Source organism: Ranitomeya variabilis, chromosome 1, assembly GCF_051348905.1.
Source record: "Ranitomeya variabilis isolate aRanVar5 chromosome 1, aRanVar5.hap1, whole genome shotgun sequence".
NCBI classification, from domain to species: Eukaryota; Metazoa; Chordata; class Amphibia; order Anura; family Dendrobatidae; genus Ranitomeya; species Ranitomeya variabilis.
In genome coordinates this window covers 304,679,986-304,705,288 of record NC_135232.1, presented here as the reverse complement: position 1 = coordinate 304,705,288, position 25,303 = coordinate 304,679,986, and the positions used below count along the sequence as shown (strand labels likewise).

Here is a 25,303-nt window from a genome sequence, read left to right as displayed (position 1 = left end):
CTCTCACTGAGTGGGCCATAGAAAGCCTATTTATTTTTTCCGTGATTTGTGTTCTAAAATCTACCTCAACACAGAAACACTACATCAATCAGTGGGAGAAAAATATTGGCCTCAGTCAGGGCTTGTGTGCCACTGCTGTGTGTGCGCTATCTCTCATTCAGTGGGCTATAGCAAGCCTATATTTTTTTTTTTTTTTTTTTTTTTAATATTATTTGGTTTCAAAAGTCTCCCTGAAAAAAAAAAAAAACCTAAAAAAACAGTGGGAGAGTAATATTGCCCTTTCAGCTTGTGTGCCAGTCTTGACTCCTGGGTGTGCCACCTCTCTCCCTCTCATTCAGTGGGCCATAGAAAGCCTATTTATTTTTTTTTTTAAATATTATTGGGTTTCTAAAGTCTCCCTGAAAAAAACAAAAAATACATAAAAAAACAGTGGGAGAGTAATATTGCCCTTTCAGCTTGTGTGCCAGTCTTGACTCCTGGGTGTGCCACCTCTCTCCCTCTCATTCAGTGGGCCATAGAAAGCCTTTTTTTTTTTTGGTTTTTTTAATATTATTTGGTTTCTAAAGTCTCCCTGAAAAAAACAAAAAAAAACATAAAAAACAGTGGGAGAGTAATATTGCCCTTTCAGCTTGTGCGCCAGTCTTGACTCCTGGTTGTGCCACCTCTCTCTCTCTAATTGTGGGCCATAGAAAGCCTTTTTTTTTTTTTAAAATATTATTGGGTTTCTAAAGTCTCCCTGAAAAAACAAAAAATACATAAAAAAACAGTGGGAGAGTAATATTGCCCTTTCAGCTTGTGTGCCAGTCTTGACTCCTGGGTGTGCCACCTCTCTCCCTTTCATTCAGTGGGCCATAGAAAGCCTATTTATTTTTTCCGTGATTTGTGTTCTAAATTCTACCTCAACACAAAAACACTACATCAATCAGTGGGAGAAAAATATTGGCCTCAGTCAGGGCTTGTGTGCCACTGCTGTGTGTGCTATCTCTCATTCAGTGGGCTATAGCAAGCCTATTTTTTTTTTTTTAATATTATTTGGTTTCTAAAGTCTCCCTGAAAAAAAAAAAAAACCTAAAAAAACAGTGGGAGAGTAATATTGCCCTTTCAGCTTGTGTGCCAGTCTTGACTCCTGGGTGTGCCACCTCTCTCCCTCTCATTCAGTGGGCCATAGAAAGCCTATTTATTTTTTTTTTAAAATATTATTGGGTTTCTAAAGTCTCCCTGAAAAAACAAAAAATACATAAAAAAACAGTGGGAGAGTAATATTGCCCTTTCAGCTTGTGTGCCAGTCTTGACTCCTGGGTGTGCCACCTCTCTCCCTTTCATTCAGTGGGCCATAGAAAGCCTATTTTTTTTTTTTTTAATATTATTTGGTTTCTAATTCTCCCTGAAAAAAAAAAAAAATACATAAAAAAACAGTGGGAGAGTAATATTGCCCTTTCAGCTTGTGCGCCAGTCTTGACTCCTGGTTGTGCCACCTCTCTCTCTCTAATTGTGGGCCATAGAAAGCCTTTTTTTTTTTTTTAAAATATTATTGGGTTTCTAAAGTCTCCCTGAAAAAACAAAAAATACATAAAAAAACAGTGGGAGAGTAATATTGCCCTTTCAGCTTGTGTGCCAGTCTTGACTCCTGGGTGTGCCACCTCTCTCCCTTTCATTCAGTGGGCCATAGAAAGCCTATTTTTTTTTTTTTTAATATTATTTGGTTTCTAATTCTCCCTGAAAAAAAAAAAAAAACCTAAAAAAACAGTGGGAGAGTAATATTGCCCTTTCAGCTTGTGTGCCAGTCTTGACTCCTGGGTGTGCCACCTCTCTCCCTCTCATTCAGTGGGCCATAGAAAGCCTATTTATTTTTTTTTAAAAATATTATTGGGTTTCTAAAGTCTCCCTGAAAAAACAAAAAATACATAAAAAAACAGTGGGAGAGTAATATTGCCCTTTCAGCTTGTGTGCCAGTCTTGACTCCTGGGTGTGCCACCTCTCTCCCTCTCATTCAGTGGGCCATAGAAAGCCTTTTTTTTTTTTGGTTTTTTTAATATTTGGTTTCTAAAGTCTCCCTGAAAAAAACAAAAAAAACATAAAAAACAGTGGGAGAGTAATATTGCCCTTTCAGCTTGTGCGCCAGTCTTGACTCCTGGTTGTGCCACCTCTCTCTCTCTAATTGTGGGCCATAGAAAGCCTTTTTTTTTTTTTTTTTTAATATTATTTGGTTTCTAAAGTCTCCCTGAGAAAAAAAAATAAATAAATTAGGTGGGAGATTAATATTGACATTAGTGCTTGAGTGACAGTCCTGCGTGTGTGTCATCTCTGTGATTTTGTGCCACAGAAAACAGAGTGTGTAACATTGTGCCTGATTTTCCTTGTGGTCTCACCAACCTGTTAAGGGATATTGAAATCATACTGAAGTTATAGCTCACCGTGTAAGTTGTTTGATAGCAACAAATAAAGTTACTTTGGTTAAGATTTTAAAACAATGAGGAAGTCTGGTGCAAGAGGTCGTCGTGGGCGTTCATTGTCAGCTGGTAATGATGGTAGTGGTAGTGGAGCATCAGGTGGTCGTGGGGATAAAAATATTCCACCTAAGTCTGGAGCTGTGGAGCCAGTTTCGTCGTCAGGCTACACAAGGCCTCGAACGCTCTCTTTTCTGGGAGTAGGAAAACCGCTTTTAAAGGCGGAGCAGCAACAGCAAGTTTTGGCTTACATTGCAGACTCAGCCTCTAGCTCTTTTGCCTCCTCTTCCGAAACTGGTAAATGTAAAAGCAGCGCGTCGCTTGTGGATGTTCACGGTCAGGGACAAGTCGCTTCCTTGTCCTCCTCAGCAAAAACTACAACAAGAGAGAAGGATGCAGCAGGCGACACAACGGGTCACTCCATGGAGCTCTTTACACATACCGTCCCTGGCTTAGAAAGTGAAACATTTAACAGGCCATGCCCATTACAAGTATATTCTGACATGGAGTGCACTGATGCACAGCCACAGCCAGAGTACTATGCTGCTCCTTTGACTCAGACCACCACATTGCCCTCTCAGGGTACAGATCCACAATCAGACCCTGATGAGACTATGTTGCCCCGCCACGAACGCTATACCACCGACCGACACAGTGACACAGACGAAGTTGCACACGAGCTCGAAGAGGAGGTAATAGATGACCCAGTTATTGACCCCGATTGGCAGCCATTGGGGGAACAGGGTGCAGGCGGCAGTAGTTCAGAAGCGGAGGTGGAGGAGGGGCCGCAGCAGGCATCAACATCGCAACAGGTTCCATCTGCCGGGCCCGTATCTGGACCAAAACGCGTGTCAAAGCCAAAACCTGTTGGAGCACAGCGTTGCCATCCGGTTAAAGCTCAGTCTGCAATCCCTGAAAAGGGATCAGAGTCTAGGAAGAGTGCAGTCTGGCATTTTTTTAAACAACATCCAACTGATCAGCGCAAAGTCATCTGTCAAAAATGTTCAACTAGCTTAAGCAGAGGTCAGAATCTGAAAAGTCTAAATACTAGTTGCATGCATAGACACTTAACCACCATGCATTCTCAAGCCTGGACTAACTACCAAACGTCCCTCAAGGTTGTAGCACCCTCGGCCAATGAAGCTAGTCAGCAACGCAACATCCCTTCCGTCACTGTAAGGCCACCATTTTCCGCACCACCGGCAGTATCTGTGCAGGTTTCTTTGCCAGCCAAAAGCAGTCAGGGTCAGGGAATCACCAGTTTTGTAGGAGGAAATATTGCATGTAGGGCACCGGCGGAAACAATACCGTCTCCAACCGTCTCTCAGTCTGCCATGTCCACCGGCACACCCGAAAGTTCCACGATCTACAGCTCTCCAGTCCAGCTCACCCTACATGAGACTCTGGTTAGAAAAAGGAAGTACTTATCCTCGCATCCGCGTACACAGGGTTTTAACGCCCACATAGCTAGACTAATCTCGTTAGAGATGATGCCCTACCGGTTAGTTGAAAGCGAAGCTTTCAAAGCCCTGATGGAGTACGCTGAACCACGATACGAGCTACCCAGTCGACACTTTTTTTCCAGAAAAGCCATCCCAGCCCTGCACCAGCATGTTAAACAGCGCATCGTCCATGCACTCAGGCAATCTGTGAGTACAAAGGTGCACCTGACTACAGATGCATGGACCAGTAGGCATGGCCAGGGACGTTATGTGTCCATCACGGCACACTGGGTGAATGTGGTGGATGCAGGGTCCACAGGCGACATCAATTTAGGGACAGTTGTGCCTAGCCCACGGTCTAGGAAACAGTTGGCTGTAGGCGTTCGCACCCCCTCCTCCTCCTCCTCGTCCTCCTGCAGAAGCTACAGCTCTTCCACAGAACGCAGTCGGCCAACCACTCCATCGGCAGATGACACTGTTGCACACCAGTTGTCCCATTATGGGCCAGCTACTGCCAAGCGTCAGCAGGCTGTATTGGCTATGAAGTGTTTGGGCGACAACAGACACACCGCGGAAGTTCTGTCCGAGTTCTTGCAACAAGAAACGCAGTCGTGGCTGGGCACAGTAGATCTTGAGGCAGGCAAGGTAGTGAGTGATAACGGAAGGAATTTCATGGCTGCCATCTCCCTTTCCCAACTGAAACACATTCCTTGCCTGGCTCACACCTTAAACCTGGTGGTGCAGTGCTTATTGAAAACTTATCCTGGGTTCTCCGACCTGCTCCTCAAAGTGCGTGCACTTTGCTCACATATCCGACGTTCGCCTGTACACGCCAGCCGTATGCAGACCTATCAGCGGTCTTTGAACCTTCCCCAGCATCGCCTAATCATAGACGTTGCAACAAGGTGGAACTCAACACTGCACATGCTTCAGAGACTGTGCGAACAGAGGCGTGCTGTTATTTATTTGTGGGAGGATACACGGGCAGGCAGTAGGATGGCAGACATGGAGTTGTCAGGTGTGCAGTGGTCGAAGATACAAGACATGTGTCAAGTCCTTCAGTGTTTTGAGGAATGCACACGGCTGGTTAGTGCAGACAACGCCGTAATAAGCATGAGCATCCCCCTAATGCGTCTGCTGATGCAAAGTTTGACGCACATAAAGGAGCAGGCGTCTGCACCAGAGGAAGAGGGAAGCCTTGATGACAGTCAGCCATTGTCTGGTCAGGGCAGTGTACAGGACGAGGTAGCGGGCGAAGAGGAGGTGGAGGACGAGGAGGATGATGGGGATGAGTATATTTTTAATGCGGAAACTTTCACGGGGGCACAGGAAATTGGTTGCGTGTCACGGCCGGGTTCTGGTTTTTTGAGGGACACAAGTGACGTAGATTTGCCTGCAACTGCCCCTCAACCAATCACAACCGGAGATTTGACAAGTGGAACTTTGGCCCACATGGCGGATTATGCCTTACGTATCCTACAAAGGGACACACGCATTACGAAAATGATGAACGATGACGATTACTGGTTGGCCTGCCTCCTTGATCCACGCTATAAAGGCAAATTGCAAAATATTATGCCACATGAGAACTTGGAACTAATATTAGCAACCAAACAATCAACTCTTGTTGACCGTTTGCTTCAGGCATTCCCAGCACACAGCGCACGTGATCGTTCTCACACGAGCTCCAGGGGGCAGCAGACTAGGAGTGTTAGGGGTGCACACATCAGAAGTGGCGTTGGACAGAGGGGTTTTCTGACCAGGTTGTGGAGTGATTTTGCTATGACCGCAGACAGGACAGGTACTGCTGCATCAATTGAAAGTGACAGGAGACAACATTTGTCCAGTATGGTTACTAACTATTTTTCATCCCTTATCGATGTTCGCCCTCAACCGTCATTCCCATTTGATTACTGGGCCTCCAAATTAGACACCTGGCCAGAATTGGCAGAATATGCATTGCAGGAGCTTGCTTGCCCGGCAGCAAGTGTCCTATCAGAAAGAGTATTCAGTGCTGCAGGGTCAATATTAACCGAAAAAAGGACTCGTCTGGCTACCCAAAATGTTGACGATCTAACATTCATTAAAATGAACCACAACTGGATTTCAAAATCTTTTGCCCCACCTTGCCCGGCCGACACCTAGCTTTCCTATGAAAAGCTCTTGCCTGTGAATTACTTTTCTAATGTCTAATTTGCTGCTGCAGATTGTACAGCATACGACATGTTTACACCTCCCTAAATGGCCAAACTCCCCACACGGGGCCGTGGTATCGCGACTTGGCGCAAGCACCCGTGAGACTGCTGTTTGTCTGAAGAGGTGGGTGTGCTCGCTTTTGGTTGACGGCATTGCTACTGGGTCCCTCATAGTACAATGTAGTGTCTCTGGCGGTGGTGGTGCGCACCCAACGTCAGACACACCGTTGTAACATGAGTGGCCCTGGGGCGGTCCCGCCGGCCTCAAGAGAGTTCCCCCCTACCCCAGCTCAAACTGGGCTCTACTACGTGCAAAATTATGTCGCACAGCTCCACCAATCTTTAGTCTATTCGCTGACATCATTCAATGTCTGGCACTGACAATACAAATTTGTAGACATCTATGATGCAACTTAAAGTAGTCTGTGTCTGTGTCCTATATTGGCACCATTAAATAGTTACTGCCAAATTACTATGTCAGAAACACAGCAGATGAGCCCACCCCTGTACCTAAGTATGCCATCTTTTTTTTTGTTTTGGTTGTTTTGCGAGACATTAACATCTATTTATATTTTGGGAGTACTGGGACAGACACTCCTTGCACTACTCCTCCACTCAGCACCAAGCTGCCTGCCCGTGTATCCATGTAACCGCTGTAAAACTGCCATGAGCCTATTGTTTGTTATTTTAGGCCTTTGATAGCCTGTCTGCGGTCCCTACTCCTCCACTGACCACCAAGCTGCCTGCCCGTGTATCCATGTAACCGCTGTAAAACTGCCATGAGCCTATTGTTTGTTATTTTAGGCCTTTGAAGCCTTTCTGCGCTCCCTCCTTCCACTAGTCCTCCACTGACCAGACCACTGCTGCCCGTGTACCCCTGGAACCAATTTTAAAGTGCCTACAGCCAGCCCATTTTATTGTGTTAGGCCTTCGAAGCCTGTCTGCGGTCCCTCCTTCCACTAGGCCTCCACTGACCAGACCACTGCTGCCCGTGTACCCCTGGAACCAATTTTAAAGTGCCTACAGCCAGCCCATTTTATTGTGTTAGGCCTTCGAAGCCTGTCTGCGGTCCATACTTCCACTAGTCCTCCACTGACCAGACCACTGCTGCCCGTGTACCCCTGGAACCAATTTTAAAGTGCCTACAGTCAGCCCATTTTATTGTGTTAGGCCTTCGAAGCCTGTCTGCGGTCCATACTTCCACTAGTCCTCCACTGACCAGACCACTGCTGCCCGTGTACCCCTGGAACCAATTTTAAAGTGCCTACAGTCAGCCCATTTTATTGTGTTAGGCCTTCGAAGCCTGTCTGCGGTCCATACTTCCACTAGGCCTCCACTGACCAGACCACTGCTGCCCGTGTACCCCTGGAACCAATTTTAAAGTGCCTACAGCCAGCCCATTTTATTGTGTTAGGCCTTCGAAGCCTGTCTGCGGTCCATACTTTAAATACTCCTCCACTCAGCACCAAGCTGCCTGCCCGTGTATCCATGTAACCGCTGTAAAACTGCCATGAGCCTATTGTTTGTTATGTTAGGCCTTTGATAGCCTGTCTGCGGTCCCTACTTTAAATACTCCTCCACTCACCACCACCAAGCTGCCTGCCCGTGTATCCATGTAACCGCTGTGAAACTGCCATGAGCCTATTGTTTTTTTATGTTAGGCCTTTGATAGCCTGTCTGCGGTCCCTACTTTAAATACTCCTCCACTCACCACCACCAAGCTGCCTGCCCGTGTATCCATGTAACCGCTGTAAAACTGCCATGAGCCTATTGTTTGTTATGTTAGGCCTTTGAAGCCTTTCTGCGCTCCCTCCTTCCACTAGGCCTCCACTGACCAGACCACTGCTGCCCGTGTACCCCTGGAACCAATTTTAAAGTGCCTACAGCCAGCCCATTTTATTGTGTTAGGCCTTCGAAGCCTGTCTGCGGTCCATACTTCCACTAGTCCTCCACTGACCAGACCACTGCTGCCCGTGTACCCCTGGAACCAATTTTAAAGTGCCTACAGTCAGCCCATTTTATTGTGTTAGGCCTTCGAAGCCTGTCTGCGGTCCATACTTCCACTAGGCCTCCACTGACCAGACCACTGCTGCCCGTGTACCCCTGGAACCAATTTTAAAGTGCCTACAGCCAGCCCATTTTATTGTGTTAGGCCTTCGAAGCCTGTCTGCGGTCCATACTTTAAATACTCCTCCACTCAGCACCAAGCTGCCTGCCCGTGTATCCATGTAACCGCTGTAAAACTGCCATGAGCCTATTGTTTGTTATGTTAGGCCTTTGATAGCCTGTCTGCGGTCCCTACTTTAAATACTCCTCCACTCACCACCACCAAGCTGCCTGCCCGTGTATCCATGTAACCGCTGTGAAACTGCCATGAGCCTATTGTTTTTTTATGTTAGGCCTTTGATAGCCTGTCTGCGGTCCCTACTTTAAATACTCCTCCACTCACCACCACCAAGCTGCCTGCCCGTGTATCCATGTAACCGCTGTAAAACTGCCATGAGCCTATTGTTTGTTATGTTAGGCCTTTGAAGCCTTTCTGCGCTCCCTCCTTCCACTAGGCCTCCACTGACCAGACCACTGCTGCCCGTGTACCCCTGGAACCAATTTTAAAGTGCCTACAGCCAGCCCATTTTATTGTGTTAGGCCTTCGAAGCCTGTCTGCGGTCCCTCCTTCCACTAGGCCTCCACTGACCAGACCACTGCTGCCCGTGTACCCCTGGAACCAATTTTAAAGTGCCTACAGTCAGCCCATTTTATTGTGTTAGGCCTTCGAAGCCTGTCTGCGGTCCATACTTCCACTAGTCCTCCACTGACCAGACCACTGCTGCCCGTGTACCCCTGGAACCAATTTTAAAGTGCCTACAGTCAGCCCATTTTATTGTGTTAGGCCTTCGAAGCCTGTCTGCGGTCCATACTTCCACTAGGCCTCCACTGACCAGACCACTGCTGCCCGTGTACCCCTGGAACCAATTTTAAAGTGCCTACAGCCAGCCCATTTTATTGTGTTAGGCCTTCGAAGCCTGTCTGCGGTCCATACTTTAAATACTCCTCCACTCAGCACCAAGCTGCCTGCCCGTGTATCCATGTAACCGCTGTAAAACTGCCATGAGCCTATTGTTTGTTATGTTAGGCCTTTGATAGCCTGTCTGCGGTCCCTACTTTAAATACTCCTCCACTCACCACCACCAAGCTGCCTGCCCGTGTATCCATGTAACCGCTGTGAAACTGCCATGAGCCTATTGTTTTTTTATGTTAGGCCTTTGATAGCCTGTCTGCGGTCCCTACTTTAAATACTCCTCCACTCACCACCACCAAGCTGCCTGCCCGTGTATCCATGTAACCGCTGTAAAACTGCCATGAGCCTATTGTTTGTTATGTTAGGCCTTTGAAGCCTTTCTGCGCTCCCTCCTTCCACTAGGCCTCCACTGACCAGACCACTGCTGCCCGTGTACCCCTGGAACCAATTTTAAAGTGCCTACAGCCAGCCCATTTTATTGTGTTAGGCCTTCGAAGCCTGTCTGCGGTCCATACTTCCACTAGTCCTCCACTGACCAGACCACTGCTGCCCGTGTACCCCTGGAACCAATTTTAAAGTGCCTACAGTCAGCCCATTTTATTGTGTTAGGCCTTCGAAGCCTGTCTGCGGTCCATACTTCCACTAGGCCTCCACTGACCAGACCACTGCTGCCCGTGTACCCCTGGAACCAATTTTAAAGTGCCTACAGCCAGCCCATTTTATTGTGTTAGGCCTTCGAAGCCTGTCTGCGGTCCATACTTTAAATACTCCTCCACTCAGCACCAAGCTGCCTGCCCGTGTATCCATGTAACCGCTGTAAAACTGCCATGAGCCTATTGTTTGTTATGTTAGGCCTTTGATAGCCTGTCTGCGGTCCCTACTTTAAATACTCCTCCACTCACCACCACCAAGCTGCCTGCCCGTGTATCCATGTAACCGCTGTGAAACTGCCATGAGCCTATTGTTTGTTATTTTAGGCCTTTGATAGCCTGTCTGCGGTCCCTACTTTAAATACTCCTCCACTCACCACCAAGCTGCCTGCCCGTGTATCCATGTAACCGCTGTAAAACTGCCATGAGCCTATTGTTTGTTATTTTAGGCCTTTGATAGCCTGTCTGCGGTCCCTACTTTAAATACTCCTCCACTCATCACCAGCTGCCTGCCCGTGTATCCATGTAACCGCTGTAAAACTGCCATGAGCCTATTGTTTGTTATTTTAGGCCTTTGATAGCCTGTCTGCGGTCCCTACTTTAAATACTCCTCCACTGACCACCAAGCTGCCTGCCCGTGTATCCATGTAACCGCTGTAAAACTGCCATGAGCCTATTGTTTGTTATGTTAGGCCTTTGATAGCCTGTCTGCGGTCCTTACTTTAAATACTCCTCCACTCACCACCTAGCTGCCTGTGTATCCATGTAACCGATGTAAAACTGCCATGACTGCCTACTGTTTGTTATTTTAGGCCTTTGATAGCCTGTCTGCGGCCCCTACTTGCAATACTCCTCCACTGACCACAATGCTGCCTGGAGTGCCTGCCTGTGTATCCATGTAACCGATGTAAAACTGCCATGACTGCCTACTGTTTGTTATTTTAGGCCTTTGATAGCCTGTCTGCGGCCCCTACTTGCAATACTCCTCCACTGAGCACAATGCTGCCTGGAGTGCCTGCCTGTGTATCCATGTAACCGATGTAAAACTGCCATGACTGCCTACTGTTTGTTATTTTAGGCCTTTGATAGCCTGTCTGCGGCCCCTACTTGCAATACTCCTCCACTGAGCACAATGCTGCCTGGAGTGCCTGCCTGTGTATCCATGTAACCGATGTAAAACTGCCATGACTGCCTACTGTTTGTTATTTTAGGCCTTTGATAGCCTGTCTGCAGCCCCTACTTGCAATACTCCTCCACTGACCACACCAATGCTGCCCGTGTACCCCTGGAACCTATTTAAAAGTTCATAGAGCCTAGTTATATATTTTATTTACTATTAATAAGGCCATGATGGACTACGCTGTACCACGCTACAAGCTAACCAGTCGACACTTCTTTTGCGAGAAAAGCCATCCCAACCCTCCACCAGCATGTAGAAGACCGCATTGTCCATGCACTCTGGCAATCTGTGAGTACAAAGGTGCACCTGACAACAGACGCATGGACCTGTAGGCATGGCCACGGAAGATTACGTGTCCATTACGGCGCAATGGGTTAATGTGGTGGATGCATGGTCCACAGGGGACAGCCTACTAAGTCTGTCTGCAGTCCCTAATTCAAATTGTCCTCCACTGTCTAAATCGGAACTTCCACCTTCTGGCTTTCGGCCTATAGTATCAGAAATTAAACTGCATTTGGCCTTCAACTTTGGTTAGGGCCTACTAACGGCTTCTGCCCCTCCCTGGTGTTGCCCTCAACTAAATAAAGCTGAGCTTCAACCTTCCGGCTCTCATTATGTGGTTTAAAAAAAAAAAATGGTGGTTAGGGCCTACTAACGGCTTCTGCCCCTCCCTGGTGTTGTCCTCAACTAAATAAAGCTGAGCTTCAACCTTCCGGCTCTCATTAAGTGGTTTTTAAAAAAAAATGGTGGTTAGGGCCTACTAACGGCTTCTGCCCCTCCCTGGTGTTGCCCTCAACTAAATAAAGCTGAGCTTCAACCTTCTGCTCCAAATTACCATTTTAAAAAATGCAATAGGCTTTTCCGGCCTACTAAAGGTGTCTGCCCCTCCCTGGTGTTGTCCTCAACTGAACAAAGCTGAGCTTCCACATTCTGGCTTTCGCCCTATACTATCAGATATTAAACTGCATTTGGCCTACTAGTGTGGTTAGGCCCTTGAAACAGTGTCTGCTGCTCTTGGGTTTGCTACTCCACTGAACAAAGCAATGCCGCCTGTTTAGTCCTGTTACCAATTTTGAACTGCATGTAGCCTACTTTATTCTTTGGCCCTATATCTGTTTCCTCCTCATCCTGCCCATTGCCCAGCCACTGCTAAATGAGTCTGCTGGTACATTGACCTAGACCACTACATTCCCCTTGTACTCTACACAGCCAGAATCTGTCCCTGCTGAAAGTAAGGTTCCCCTTCCCGCATGTTATACCACCTTACACAGGGACAAAGAGGAAGGTGCAGATGAAAGTGCAGGTTCCTTCATCAGGTGGGGGGGCATACTCGTTGGCGACGTCACTGGCACAGGGCCCCTCAGAGTACGCAAAAGTGTCGCTGCTGGTGGGAGGCGCCCCCGCCATGCAAACACACCGCCGTACTTTGAGGGGCCCTGTGCCAGTGGCAATGCGAACGAGTGGGCCCCCCCCTGCTTGCTCAGGATCACAGCACTTGCAACTTTTAAATACTTACCTTTCCCTGCAACACCGCCGTGACGTAGTCCGCATTTCCTGGGCCCACGAAAAACTTGAGCCAGCCCTACTCCCCCCACAACTTTCCCCCAATTCCCTATGCCCAACTATTATTATACAGTTAATTAAGATTGGCAAGCTTCAGAAACAAGAATGGATGTTTTTGGCATTAAAATGGGCACTGTAGGTGTTTTCCTGGCCTCCACTCACTGCCGACTATGCTTCCCCATTGACTTGCATTGGGTTTCGTGTTTCGGTCGATCCCCGACTTTTAGCGATAATCGGCCGACTGCACTCGACTCGACTCTGGACAAAATCGGGTTTCCCAAAACCCTACTCGATCTTAAAAAAATGAAAGTCGCTCAACCCTACATATGACTACTGTATTTAAAACTTACTGCCATCACAATGAAATATCACATAATTTATTTTTGATTAATGTCTGCAAAAAATAAAGGGAGCCCCAATGGGGGTCCTAGATTCTCGCATTCTCTAGCTATTTTATGTTTCCTGGTGGAAACAATTTCACATTTACTGACATTAACCTTTTCAGTGATCAGTTGATGTGGTATGGCCGCTATGTCGATGACATTTGTCTATATGGAACGGAGACATGGCAGCCATACCAAACTTCATTAAATATCAATTATGTTAATTTCAAATTCACTGCTTCGCATTGCAATAAAACTATAGCTGGCAAGTCAGTATCTCAAAATTGTAATGTGGATTTTGGGGTGGTTCACACAGCTATGTTTAGAAAACCAGTCAGTGGTGATACTTTGTTGCGAGCAGACAGCTGCCACCTAGATCACACTATAAAGGCAATCAATGGTTTTAAATAGAAATATTTTTTAAATTGTGAAGTGGTTCTACCTGCTTTTTGCTACACCACTTTTTTTTTTTTTTCTAGAATAATGGGCACTTGATGGCCTTCCTTATATATTGTTTTGATGGCATTATACTATAATAGCCCCCACAATGTACTCATTGATTAACAAAAAAAAACAAAACAAAAACCTCCTTTCCTCATTCCTCTGCAGCTCCAGTCTCTATCCTGTGTTCTGAAGCTCTGTACAGTGGGCGCGATGTGACATCATGCTCGCTGTACTGAGACATCAGAGCTCAGATCTACAGGGAGACAAGTGCAGTGAAATTGCAAACAAGCGCAATACCACAATTTTTGTTTTTTTGGGGGTTTACCATGTTCGCCAAATGCTAAAACTGACCTGCAATTATGAGTCTCCAGGTCATTACAAGTTAGTAGATCTCAAACGTATAGTTTTTTAATTTAAGTAATGAAGAAAAAAATCCAAAATTTGTTTACTTTTTTTTTTTTTTTTTTTAAATATTGCATCATTTTCCAAGACCCGTAGCGTGTCCATTTTTCTGGGGCTGGGTGAGGGTTCTTTTTTTGTTCTTTTTTTTTTTTGCTTGCCGAGCTGACTGTTTTGTGCCATTTTGGTGTAAATACAATGTTTTTATTGCCCATTATTGCATTTTAATTATGCAATGTTGCGGTGCTAAAAAAAAAAAAAAAAACGTAATTATGGCTTTTTTTTTTTTTTTCTTCTCGCTACGCAGTTTACCGATCTCCTGCAGACTCCAGGTTGTCGTGCCAGCCAATCTGCAGTCATGTGACACGGGTGGTGATGGGCGAAGATTTTGACACACTTCTGGCGCAAGCATTTTAAATGCCGCTGTCAGAGATTGACAGTGGCATATACCATGCTAACAGTCGTGGTGGATCGCAATTTCACCCGCGGCTGCTGGGGGCACATGTCAGCTGACGTGCCGTAAAAGATGTAGGTCCAGCGCTGGAGCCCACATCAATGGGGGAACCCTACATGTACGGCATATGTGCCACTGCTTGACCATGAAAATCCATTTCCTGAAGTTCCTGATGGAAAGTACTTGAACATTTTCAGTGACGGCTTATTGTGATTGGGTACTAAAGTTGTAGTGAATTTTGCAGTAGTCTGGATGCTTGATCAGGATCTGACCTCGAGCACTTCTACATATTGCAGTAAATGTGGGGTTCCCCATCTCCAAGCTGAATTCTGTGTAATGAATGGAACAAGTTCGGTACTCCAACTTGGCTATCCAAAACCAAAATGGCTACTAAGAGGAAACCAATCAAGGGACGACCACTCTTAATTATACAGCAAAACATTTTGTGAACCAGACATTATATTTTTCTTACTCCAGAAAAATAAATCTTGCATCGAGCACATGGTAGATGCATACCAAGTAGACCTCCTAATTGACTTTGGTAAAGAATAAGAATCAATAAGTGTAATCTCATAGGGCATGTGTTTTCCTCTAGATTCCTGTAGAGGTTCTGCTGCTACTCTGTGTGCCAGTTGTGGACCCAGATAAAGAAGATCGCAACTGGCAGAGGCCCCTGAACTGTCTACATGTAATCACCAGTCCACTTCTCTGTTTATTCTGTCTAAATTCAGGAACTTGTAAGTATTGGTGACAGAAGAACCTTCCTTGTTTCTCCTTAGAGATCTGAAAGTGTTAGGCAACATATAGTAACAGAATGATTGGTGGAATTGTTTTTCCTATCCACTTAGATGCTTTCTATGTTCAGGGAGCACTTCCGGTGTGGGCCATTTTGTTGCTGATTGGATTCCCTTTATCAGTTATTATTTTCTTTTGCACCAAAAATGAAGAACCCCCAAAATATCACTGGGTAAGATTTTGTATACCATTTGTGTGTAAAAAAAAAAAAATAAAAAATAAAAAAAATAAATAAAAATACTGTTTATTATTTTGGAATACAGATTATGTAACCCCCTTTCTTTTGCCTCCTCTTCACAGATCTTTTCCTTTGTGGGATTTATTACTAGTGCACTTTGGATAAGTGCCTCTGCAACTGAAGTCGTTAACCTTTTGCGCACCTTTGGCGTAATCTTTCGCTTGAGTAACACAGTGCTAGGTCTCACTTTACTTGCCTGGGGGAATAGTATTGGGGGTGAGTGTGTAGAAATTGAAATGAAGTAAATACTGTGCATTAATACTTTGTACATGCATTATAATTTGGAATTGGTAACAAAAATAGTTAGTAGCTTGTTATTCTCTAGAGCTACAATAACTCAGGGTTCAGAGCTGAAATCTCGATTATTGGTCCAGATTTGGTTATTAGATTTTAAAATTTGAAAGGTGGCTGTACCAAAAGTAAAAATTCTGGACCCTCGGTCCTTCTGTAACAAAAGCTTTCAGTCTTATCTATCACAATATAAAAATAACTAGGATTTTTTTTTTTTCTGCAAAAGCACTTACATAGCTCCATTGTCCCAAAAAAATACAAGCATTGTGGGTCTCCATGGGAAAAACAAATCTTGCTTTTGTCACCATTTTCAAAGTTTGTTTGTTTATATTTTTTTTTTAATCGCCAAAATAACAAAAAATCTGGACAAATTTGATATCGCCGCAATCTTGCTGCTGAGGTGAATCCCATTGCCAGATTATTTGTAACTCAATGTAATGTAAAAATAATTCCAAATCTGGACAAATTTGATATCGCCGCAATCTTGCTGCTGAGGTGAATCCCATTGCCAGATTATTTGTAACTCAATGTAATGTAAAAATAATTCCCCCCCCAAAAAAGTCAGAATTTGCAATTTCCATGCACGAAAAGGAGTAAAGCGTAAATTGGAAGGGGTTACGTTTTAACCCTCAAATGGTAACCTAAAAAAAAACCTCATCCCATGAAAATCAGATCTCTTAAAGCTTCACTGACAGTGTGCCGATATTGTTCTGCAGGAAACGACCAACTGTTCTATTTCTTGAATTCGTCACTTGTAACTTCATGCACAATATGTATGATTAATTCTGCATGATGCACTTTACTTCTGGGTCTTTTTGGAAAGGGGAAAAGAGGGTCCAAATTGCTTATTATGGGTTCTTCTGGGCTTTGTTTTATTTATACAGCCAAATGGTTTGGGACATTTAACTGCATTTATTCCTCATAAAGGAACAGAGAAATGTAGTGTGTGGACACTGCCTAATCGCTTATGTGTATTGTTTAACAATTTATTTATTTTTTTTTCCCTTTTCTTTTATCTAATTACCATAAATGTTCCTACAGACTTTGTATCTGACCTCACAATGGCTCGTCAGGGCTATCCACGCATGGCATTTTCTGCCTGTTTTGGCGGAATCATCTTCAGTATCCTTTAATGACTTTCTGGGTAAACAACCTGGAGTTAACAGATTTATTCATCATTTCAAAAATGAATAGTACATGTGGAAATAAAGGTGTGTGTTTGTTTTTTTTTGGGTAGGTGCCCACGATCGGTAATCGCTGCGGGTTTGATGCTATGTACTTGTGCAGCGTCCAGATGTTATAGCATAGTGGATGGGATTTCAAGTAATCTCATGTCCACTATGAGTCCAGAGATGCCCGCAGATCACCCGCGGAGACAGACATGCAGCGCGTCTCTCCAGACCGCAGAACGTCTATTTATCTTGAGAGCCTCCACAAAATACATTTCACCCATACAATGTATTGGACGCAGTGAATCCGCATGGTTCAATGACCACATGCGGATTCACCTGCGTTCAGTAATCGGCAATGCTTTGGATGCAGCGGACACATACCATAGAAGATCTTAAAAGAAATCTACTTCCTTCTCTGCCATCACTTTCAAAATTCTCAATTTCCAGGTAAGTCTATGTTCACATGTCCAGTAATGATCTGTTACAATGGGTCCAGCAGAAATCCATTGGGGAAAAGCTATGCTAAAACAACTTTAGTCTGTTATTTACTAAATGATCTCTGCCAGATCTGTTCAATGTTTAAAAAACAAAAAAAATCAGGAGTCAATGGACAACTGGTCCATTGTCACATTTTTGTATTTTTGAGAGTCCTTAAGACTAACAATTAATCTTGGGGAGAAACCAGTTATATAACTTGCTAGAGAAAATTAGAGTTGCTTATTTACATGTGTACTATTGATTTCTGAAATTAAGACTTTTATGCTTTAAGACCCCCCTCCTTCACCCCCCCCCCTTTGAAAAAATATTAGCGTGGTCTTATTTTGTGTCCTTTACACTGACCTTTATAAACCTATGCAGCTGCCCCATCCTACTGTCCTGATATGGGCAGAATAGGAGGCCTGACAGATCAACATTCTTGGCCAGTGATATCAGGAATCTAGGTTTAATTTCTGGAAAAATCACGTCGGTCATGAAAGTAGCTTCTGCTGTTTCACTCTAGTGCTCATGTACCTGGCAGAGTCATCTGTATGGCTCTTACTGATTGTGTGAACGTGCCACATATAGTTAGATTTAATTTTTATACATTCTGTATGAAAACCTCAATATAAATTTGGAGGCATGCAGAAGTAGAATTGTTGGCTATAGTGAAGTAATACGGCAGTGTTCTTTAACGAGTAACTGTTGTGTTAATTTCTCCTACACCTCATTGGGGGACACAGGACCATGGTGTTATGCTGCTGCCACTAGGAGGCTGACACTAAGTAATACAGAAAGAATAGCTCCTCCCCTGCAGTATACACCCTCCTGCTGGCTCCAAGTGAACCAGTTCTTGCTTAAGGTACCTTCACACGAAACGACATTATAACGATATCGCTAGCAATCCGTGACGTTGCAGCGTCCTCGCTAGCGATATCGTTTCGTTTGACACGCAGCAGCGATCAGGATCCTGCTGTGATGTCGCTGGTCGCTGAATAAAGTCCAGAACTTTATTTGGTCGTCCGATCGCTGTGTATCGTTGTGTTTGAAAGCAAAAGCAACGATACCAGCGATATTTTACACTGGTAACCAGGGTAAACATCGGGTTACTAAGCGCAGGGCCGCGCTTAGTTACCCGATGTTTACCCTGGTTACTAGCGTAAAATGTAAAAAAAACAAACAGCACATACTCACATTGCGTCCCCTGCAGTCTGCTTCCTCCTCTGACTCAGCGCCGCAAAGTGAAAGTGAAAGCAGCACAGCGGTGACGTCACCGCTCTGCTCTCACTGTACGGCGCTCAGTCAGTCAGGAAGTGGACGCAGGGGGACGTGAATGTAAGTATGTGCTGTTTGTTTTTTTTAGATTTTACGCTGGTAACCAGGGTAAACATCGGGTTACTAAGCGCGGCCCTGCGCTTAGTTACCCGATGTTTACCCTGGTTACCAGGGGACCTCGGCATAGTTGATCGCTGGAGAGCGGTCTGTGTGACAGCTCTCCAGCGACCAAACAGCGACGCTGCAGCGATCGACATCGTTGTCGCTATCGCTGCAGCGTCGCTTCGTGTGAAGGTACCTTTAGTGTCTGTAGGAGGCACTTGGGTCTGTTTTCAGACCCCACCGTTTTTATTTTTATTCTATTTTTCCCTTAACGGAGCGAATGGGGGCGACGGATCCTTTCTAGGTTCTGATCTCCCCCGAACCATCAACAGGCAAGAACGCGGAGCGTCCCTCCCCGTACCCTTTTCTGCACAGTTGGATGCCAGCCCTGAGCTCACTTTACGGGCGATGGTTCCTTCGCGTTCCAATCTCCTCCCTCCATAGCAGGCGACCACATGGAGTAGCCCTTCATTTACCTCTCCTGGAGCCAGGTGCATAGCCGGACATAATGTTTATGGTGTCCGTGCAGCTCCCCTCTGCAACACCACTGTTATAGCGGATGATGGAAGGCAGCATAAGCTCTCCACCCCCCTCCCTGATTATGGCGACGGTGGATTGAGCACCGGCCCACTGCATTTACCGTGAGTACACCTGAGGGGATGGGGGGTCCTGGTCCCTGGAATAAGGGAGGTCCGCAGATACCTTAAAGCCCGGGTCCATGGGTCACGTCGGTCCGCACAAATAGCGGTCGCGGCGCTGCAGGCCGCAACCGCAAGCTTAAAATTTAGCCCCCAGCTGTTTCTCTCTTCCAGGCCGGAACGTTGGCTCTGCCCACCGGCAGTTACCGCCGCCCACTCTCTGGCGCTTCTCGTTCTGCGAGAAGTGCCTTCTCTTCCTGATCTCGGTGGCCATCTTTGGACACCCACAGGGCTGATGCTGCAGCGCTGCTCCAGCGTTTTGAATCACAGCTTCAGGGATTAGCGATTTCTGTGGACACATTGTGTACCTCCCCCGGGGACTCAAGACACAGGACCTGAGTAAGCTGTAGAAACCTAGCTTAACCCTTCCCTTGCTAGTAAGCGCTCTCCTCAAGGCTACACTGTCTCAATCAAAGCCTAACAAAGTCTGGAAAAACCCACACTGTTTTTTGCTGCTTGTACCTTTTGTAAGATATGTCAACCCCGGGGTCACAATACTGCGTTATGCTCAGCTTGTGAACCGGTGACTGCTCAGGAACCACTCTTACAGACAACGCTTCCGATGATCAGAACCCCTCGTACACTAGGGGTCGTACCTTACCAAGGAGCTCTCGCTCTTCCGGGAAAAGGACTCATGCCTTGTCCCCAGACCATCACTGGGAATCGGGTTCTGAGAGTTCCATTTCTCGCTCCCCCTCCCTTGGGGCTAGTAGAGAACCTGTCTCAGAGGACAATTCTGACACGTTCCTAGAGCAGGAATTTCAACACGATCAGGAGACTCTCGACCTTCATTGAGTCAGTAAACAAGGCCCTGAAGCTAGATGAGGAACCTTTATCTAAAACGGATCATGCTGTGTCCTTTAAGAGGACCAAGCTGGCTCAGTGTTCGCCAATCATCCCGAATTTAAGGAAATCGTTGAATCTCATAGGATCCGGTCCAGATAAACGCTTCACAGGGCAAAAGCCCATGGAGTCAAAATATCCCTTTTCTCCTGATCTAAGAAAGAATTGGTCAGTCTCCTCCGGTAGATCCTCCAGTATCGCGCCTAGCTACTAAATCTATTTTATCCTCTTCAGAGGGCGCCTCGATTAAAAACCCCACCGATCGTCAGATCGACAATATGGCTCGTTCAGCTTTTGAAGCCTCAGCAGCCGCACTCTTTCCATCTTTTGCCGCTACGTGTGTGGCTAAGGCTATGACCCATTGGGCTGAGGTCTTGTCTTCAGCTGTTCTGGACACCAATCTTCCTCCCAGGGTAGCAGACCTTGCTACTCAGATAGCCAGAGCTGGGGATTTTCTAGTGACCGCGTCTCTGGATGCCGCTGACTGCGCTTCTCGAGCAGCAGCAAACGCAATCACCATTCGGAGGTCCTTATGGCTCCGGGACTGGCGTGCGGATTCTGCTTCCATTGACTTCTTTACCATATCAGAGCGGTAGCCTTTTTGGCGAAAAACTCTATCAATTTCCGACGCCACTGGAGGGAAGAGTAAATTTCTCCCACAGCAGAGGCCCTTTCGGAACCAGGCTCAGTCCCGAATTATTATTTTTATTTTTTTTTTTTCGTTCCAACTCAAATTGGTCCTCTACTTCCACATCTTCCAGACCCAGCCAGGCACAACGTAGGGATAGAGGTCCCCAGACCTCTTACAAACCTTCCCCTTCATGGAGAGGCAGGCCTAGGCAGTCAGGATCCAGGGGGTCCAAACCGGGCAGATCTCCCACACAATGACTCCCTGTGGTATCCGGAGGACACCCTCAAAGTAGTCGGCCTCCTGCTTTCCTTCAGCGACGCGTGGCTCTCGGTCGTTAATGACAAATGGGTCCGCGACCTAGTGTCCTCCGGATACAAGATAGCATTATCCTCTCTTCCACCAAATCGTTTTTTTCCTGTCTTCTCCTCCCAGGGCAAAGGCATCAGAGTTCCTCCGAGCCATAAGCTCTCTAAAGGAAGACGGGGTTATTATTCCGGTCCCTCAAAGCGAAAGGTTTCAAGGTTTTTTTAATTGAAACCTATTCATTGTTCCAAAGAAGGACGGTACAGTACGGCCCATACTGGACCTAAAACTGCTGAACAAGTTCATCAGGGTACGACGGTTCCGAATGGAATCGCTTCATTCTGTCCTCGCCTCCATGGAAAAAGGCGAGTTCCTGGCGTCTATAGACATCCAGGACGCGTACCTCCACATTCCAATTTTCCCTTCTCACCAGAGGTTCCTTCGCTTTGCAGTTCAGGAACAACACTTCCAATTCGTTGCTTTGCCCTTCGGCCTCGCCACCGCTCCCAGGGTATTCACCAAGGTCATGGCGGCCACCGTGGCCATCCTTCACAACCGAGGCGTGGTGGTGCTACCGTATCTAGACGATGTCCTCATCAAAGGTCCCTCTTTCCGCGCCTGCAAGGAGGTTGTGAACATCACAATAGATTCTCTTTCTCGCCTAGGTTGTAAGATAAACTTCAAAAAATCTTCCCCAGTACCAGCTCAGCGAATTTCCCTTCTAGGAATGATACTGGACTCGTCCCAGGGGTTGGTGCTTCTTCCCCCGGAAAAGATCTCGGCCTTACTGCGAGAAGCTCTCTCAACCTCACACTCACTCTGTGCTTCAGTATGAGAGTCCTCGACAGGATGGTAGCAGCCATGGAGGCGGTTCCATTTGCCCAATTACACCTACGTCCCTTACAGCATGCCCTCCTGGCTGTTTGGGACAGGAACCCATTCTCCCTCGACCGTCGGTTCTTCCTCCCCCAGGGAGTCAGTCTCTCAGGTGGTGGACATTGAAGTCCTCCCTGAATCAAGGGAAGTCTTTTTTTCTTCCAGTACATTGGCTAGTTGTGACAACAGATGCCAGTCTTCTAGGCTGGGGAGCGGTGTTCCTACATCGCACTGCTCAGGGCCGCTGGTCACTTCAGGAATCACGCCTTCCGATCAATATCTTAGAAATTCGAGCAATCAGGTTAGCTCTTCAATTCCATCCCTTTCTGGCGGGTCGTCCCATCAGGATTCAGTCCGACAATGCCACTGCAGTGGCATACATCAACTGATAGGGGGGAACCCGCAGGATGGCAGCCATGAGCGAGGTAGGCTACATTCTCCGTTGGGCCAAGAAAAACCGCTCATTGATTTCTGCGGTTCACATCCTGGGAGTGGACAATTGGGAGGCAGAGTTCCTCAGTCGTCAAGGCCTCGACTCCGGGGAGTGGTCTCTCCATCCGGAGATCTTCCACCAGATCTGCTGCCGTTGGGGAACTCCAGACGTGGACCTGATGGCCTCACGGCTAAATTCCAAAGTTCCCGACTTCATAGCTCGGTCCCACGATCCAGCAGCCATCGGGGCAGATGCACTCGTACGCCCGTGGCATCATTTTCGGCTTCCATACATATTTCTCCCGCTCCCCTTAATGCCGAGTCATCAAGAAGATCAGAGCGGAGGGAGTAACAATAATCCTGATTGCGCTAGATTGGCCGCGCCGGGTGTGGTACGCAGGACTAGTACAACTAGTCGCCGATGTTCCCTGGCGATTACCGAATCGCACAGACCTGCTATCACAGGGCCCCATTTACCACCAGAACTCCAAGGCCCTGTGTTTGACGGCATGGCCGTTGAGTCCTGGGTTCTAACCCCGGGGTTTGTTACCGAACTGGTTCACTTGGAGCCAGCAGGAGGGTGTATACTGCAGGGGAGGAGCTGCAGGGGAGTGTCCTAGTGGCAGCAGCATAACACCCATGGTCCTGTGTCCCCCAATAATTGGCTCGGAGAAAAGTATTTTACGGTGAGTACACAAAAATCCCGGTTTTCTGTTCATAAATCAATAATATGCATGAAAATAAGATACAATATATTACACTTTTATCGGAGAAATCTGCTTATTTCTCCTCCTGGGCTGAGCACTCATTCTCAAAATTCTCAATTCCTGAGTAAAATCTATATTTCGTTAAGACAGATCTATAAATCACAGAGCTGGGAGTTGCTACTGAGCGGCTCTAGGGAGGAGCTAGAGGCAGGCTCCTCCCACTCACATCAATTTAGAAGCTCATCAGTAGCACTGGTCGTTTCTAGTAATGAGTGAGTGTACTGGTTGCTCGGGTTTTCCCGAGCACGCTCGGGTGTTCTCCGAGTATTTGTTAGTGCTCGGAGATTAAGTTTTCATCTCCTCAGCTGAATGATTTACAGCTAATACCCAGCCTGAGTACATTTGGGGGTTGCCTGGTTGCTAGGGAATCCTCACATGTAATCAAGCTGGCTAACAGGTGCGCCCTAACGCCGCATGCGGCGTACAACGCACCAAAACGCATGACAACGCATGTACATGCGGCGCCATGCGGCCCCAATGTTAAATATAGGGCCGCACGCCGCATGCGTTTTGGTGCGGCGACGACGCTGCGGCGCACACCGCAAATGTGAACGTAGCCTAAGGCTACGTTCACATTTGCGGTCCTCGCCGCAGCGTCGGGCGCCGCAGCGGCGCCGCATGCGTCATGCGCCCCTATATTTAACATGGGGGCGCATGGACATGCGGCGCACTTGCGTTTTGCGCCGCATGCGTCGCTGCGGCGCCCGCGTCCGGGCGCAGAGGACGCAGCAAGTTGCATTTTTGCTGCGTCCAAATTCAATGAAAAAAACGACGCATGCGGCGCAAAACGCAGCGTTGTGCATGCGTTTTGCTGCGTTTTTATTTGCGTTGTGCGTTGCGGCGCCGACGCTGCGGCGCACAACGCAAATGTGAACGTAGCCTAATAGCTGTAAATCATTCAGCTGCAGCAAGGAAAACTTAATCTCAGAATACTAACAAATACTTGGAGACCTCCCGAGCAACGAGTACACTCGCTCATCACTAGTCGTCTATCTCTGTAATGGTTAACATCTGTATTCAGTGAAGACAGATTATGTGACTTTTGAAGAAAGGATCATTCCTGAAGCAGAAAGAAGCAGATTTCTCTGTTAAGATATGTTACAAAGTTGCTTGTTTTCATGTGTACTATATACCGTATACTCGAGTATAAGCTGAGATTTTCAGCCCCAAAAAATGGGCTGAAAGTGCCCCTCTCGGCTTATACTCGAGTCATGGTCGGCGGGTGAGGGCGAGCGACGACTGTCAAATACTCACCTGCTCCTGACGCGGTCCCTGCATGTCCCATGGTCTCTGGGCGCGGCAGCTTCTTCCCCTGTTCAGCGGTCACTGGTACCTCTCATTAAAATAATGAATATGGACTCCACTCCCATAGGGGTGGAGCCGCATATTCATTACTGTAATGAGCGGTACCATGTGACCGCTCACTACAGGAAGAAGCTGTCGCGCCCGGAGACTGTGGGACATGCAGGGACCGCGTCAGGAGCGCCAGGAGCAGGTGAGTATTTCATATTTACCTTTCCGAGTTCCACCGACACTCCGTCTTCTGTGTCCTCTGCACGGACTGTTCAGGTCAGAGGGCGCGATGACGTATTAGGGTGCATGCCGCCCTCTGCCTGAACAGTCAGTGTGGAGAGACGGGACGCTGAGGGGCAGCGACGAGTGGTGTCAATTTTTTTTTTTTTTTTTTTTTTTTTTTTTTTATAGTGCAGCAGCATTAAATGTGGCCCAATGTTATATGGGGCCATAATGAACTGCATGGAGCATTATATGGGGCTCCTGATTTCAATATGGATATTCAAAAACACAACCTACTGATGTCTCAATTAATTTTACTTTTATTGGTATCTAATTTTTATTTTTGACATTTACCGGTAGCTGCTGCACTTCCCACCCTAGGCTTATACTCGAGTCAATAAGTTTTCAGTTTTTTTGTTGCAAAATTAGGGGGGTCGGCTTATACTCGGGCCGGCTTTTACTCGAGTATATACGGTACTTAAAGTATGTTTTGTTTATTTTTTATTTCATAAATTGAGGTCCTTCCATTGATGACAGACTAAAATCTTTGTGTGCCATTACCTTTAAACACTGTAATTAATTTATCCTGACCGAATATTAGATGTCCTCATCGGAGTTGGTCTTGGTTGTCTTCTACAGATGGGTCCATCCACGACAGTGTTACAGGTCAGATGGGGAACTGCTATGTCTCTGAAATTTGTATCTACACCCG

General features: G+C 46.6%; 1 protein-coding gene across 1 annotated transcript in view; it reads left to right on the top strand.

Annotated features, from left to right (window-relative positions):
• SLC8B1 (solute carrier family 8 member B1) overlaps positions 1–25,303 on the top strand; it is an 81,171-nt gene that overhangs the window by 55,185 nt on the left and 683 nt on the right. The window contains exons 12-16 of the mRNA XM_077296337.1: positions 14,772–14,913; positions 15,025–15,143; positions 15,272–15,425; positions 16,542–16,622; positions 25,193–25,257. Coding sequence (XP_077152452.1) covers positions 14,772–14,913; positions 15,025–15,143; positions 15,272–15,425; positions 16,542–16,622; positions 25,193–25,257 — 561 coding nt within the window. The remainder of the gene's footprint in view (positions 1–14,771; positions 14,914–15,024; positions 15,144–15,271; positions 15,426–16,541; positions 16,623–25,192; positions 25,258–25,303) is intronic.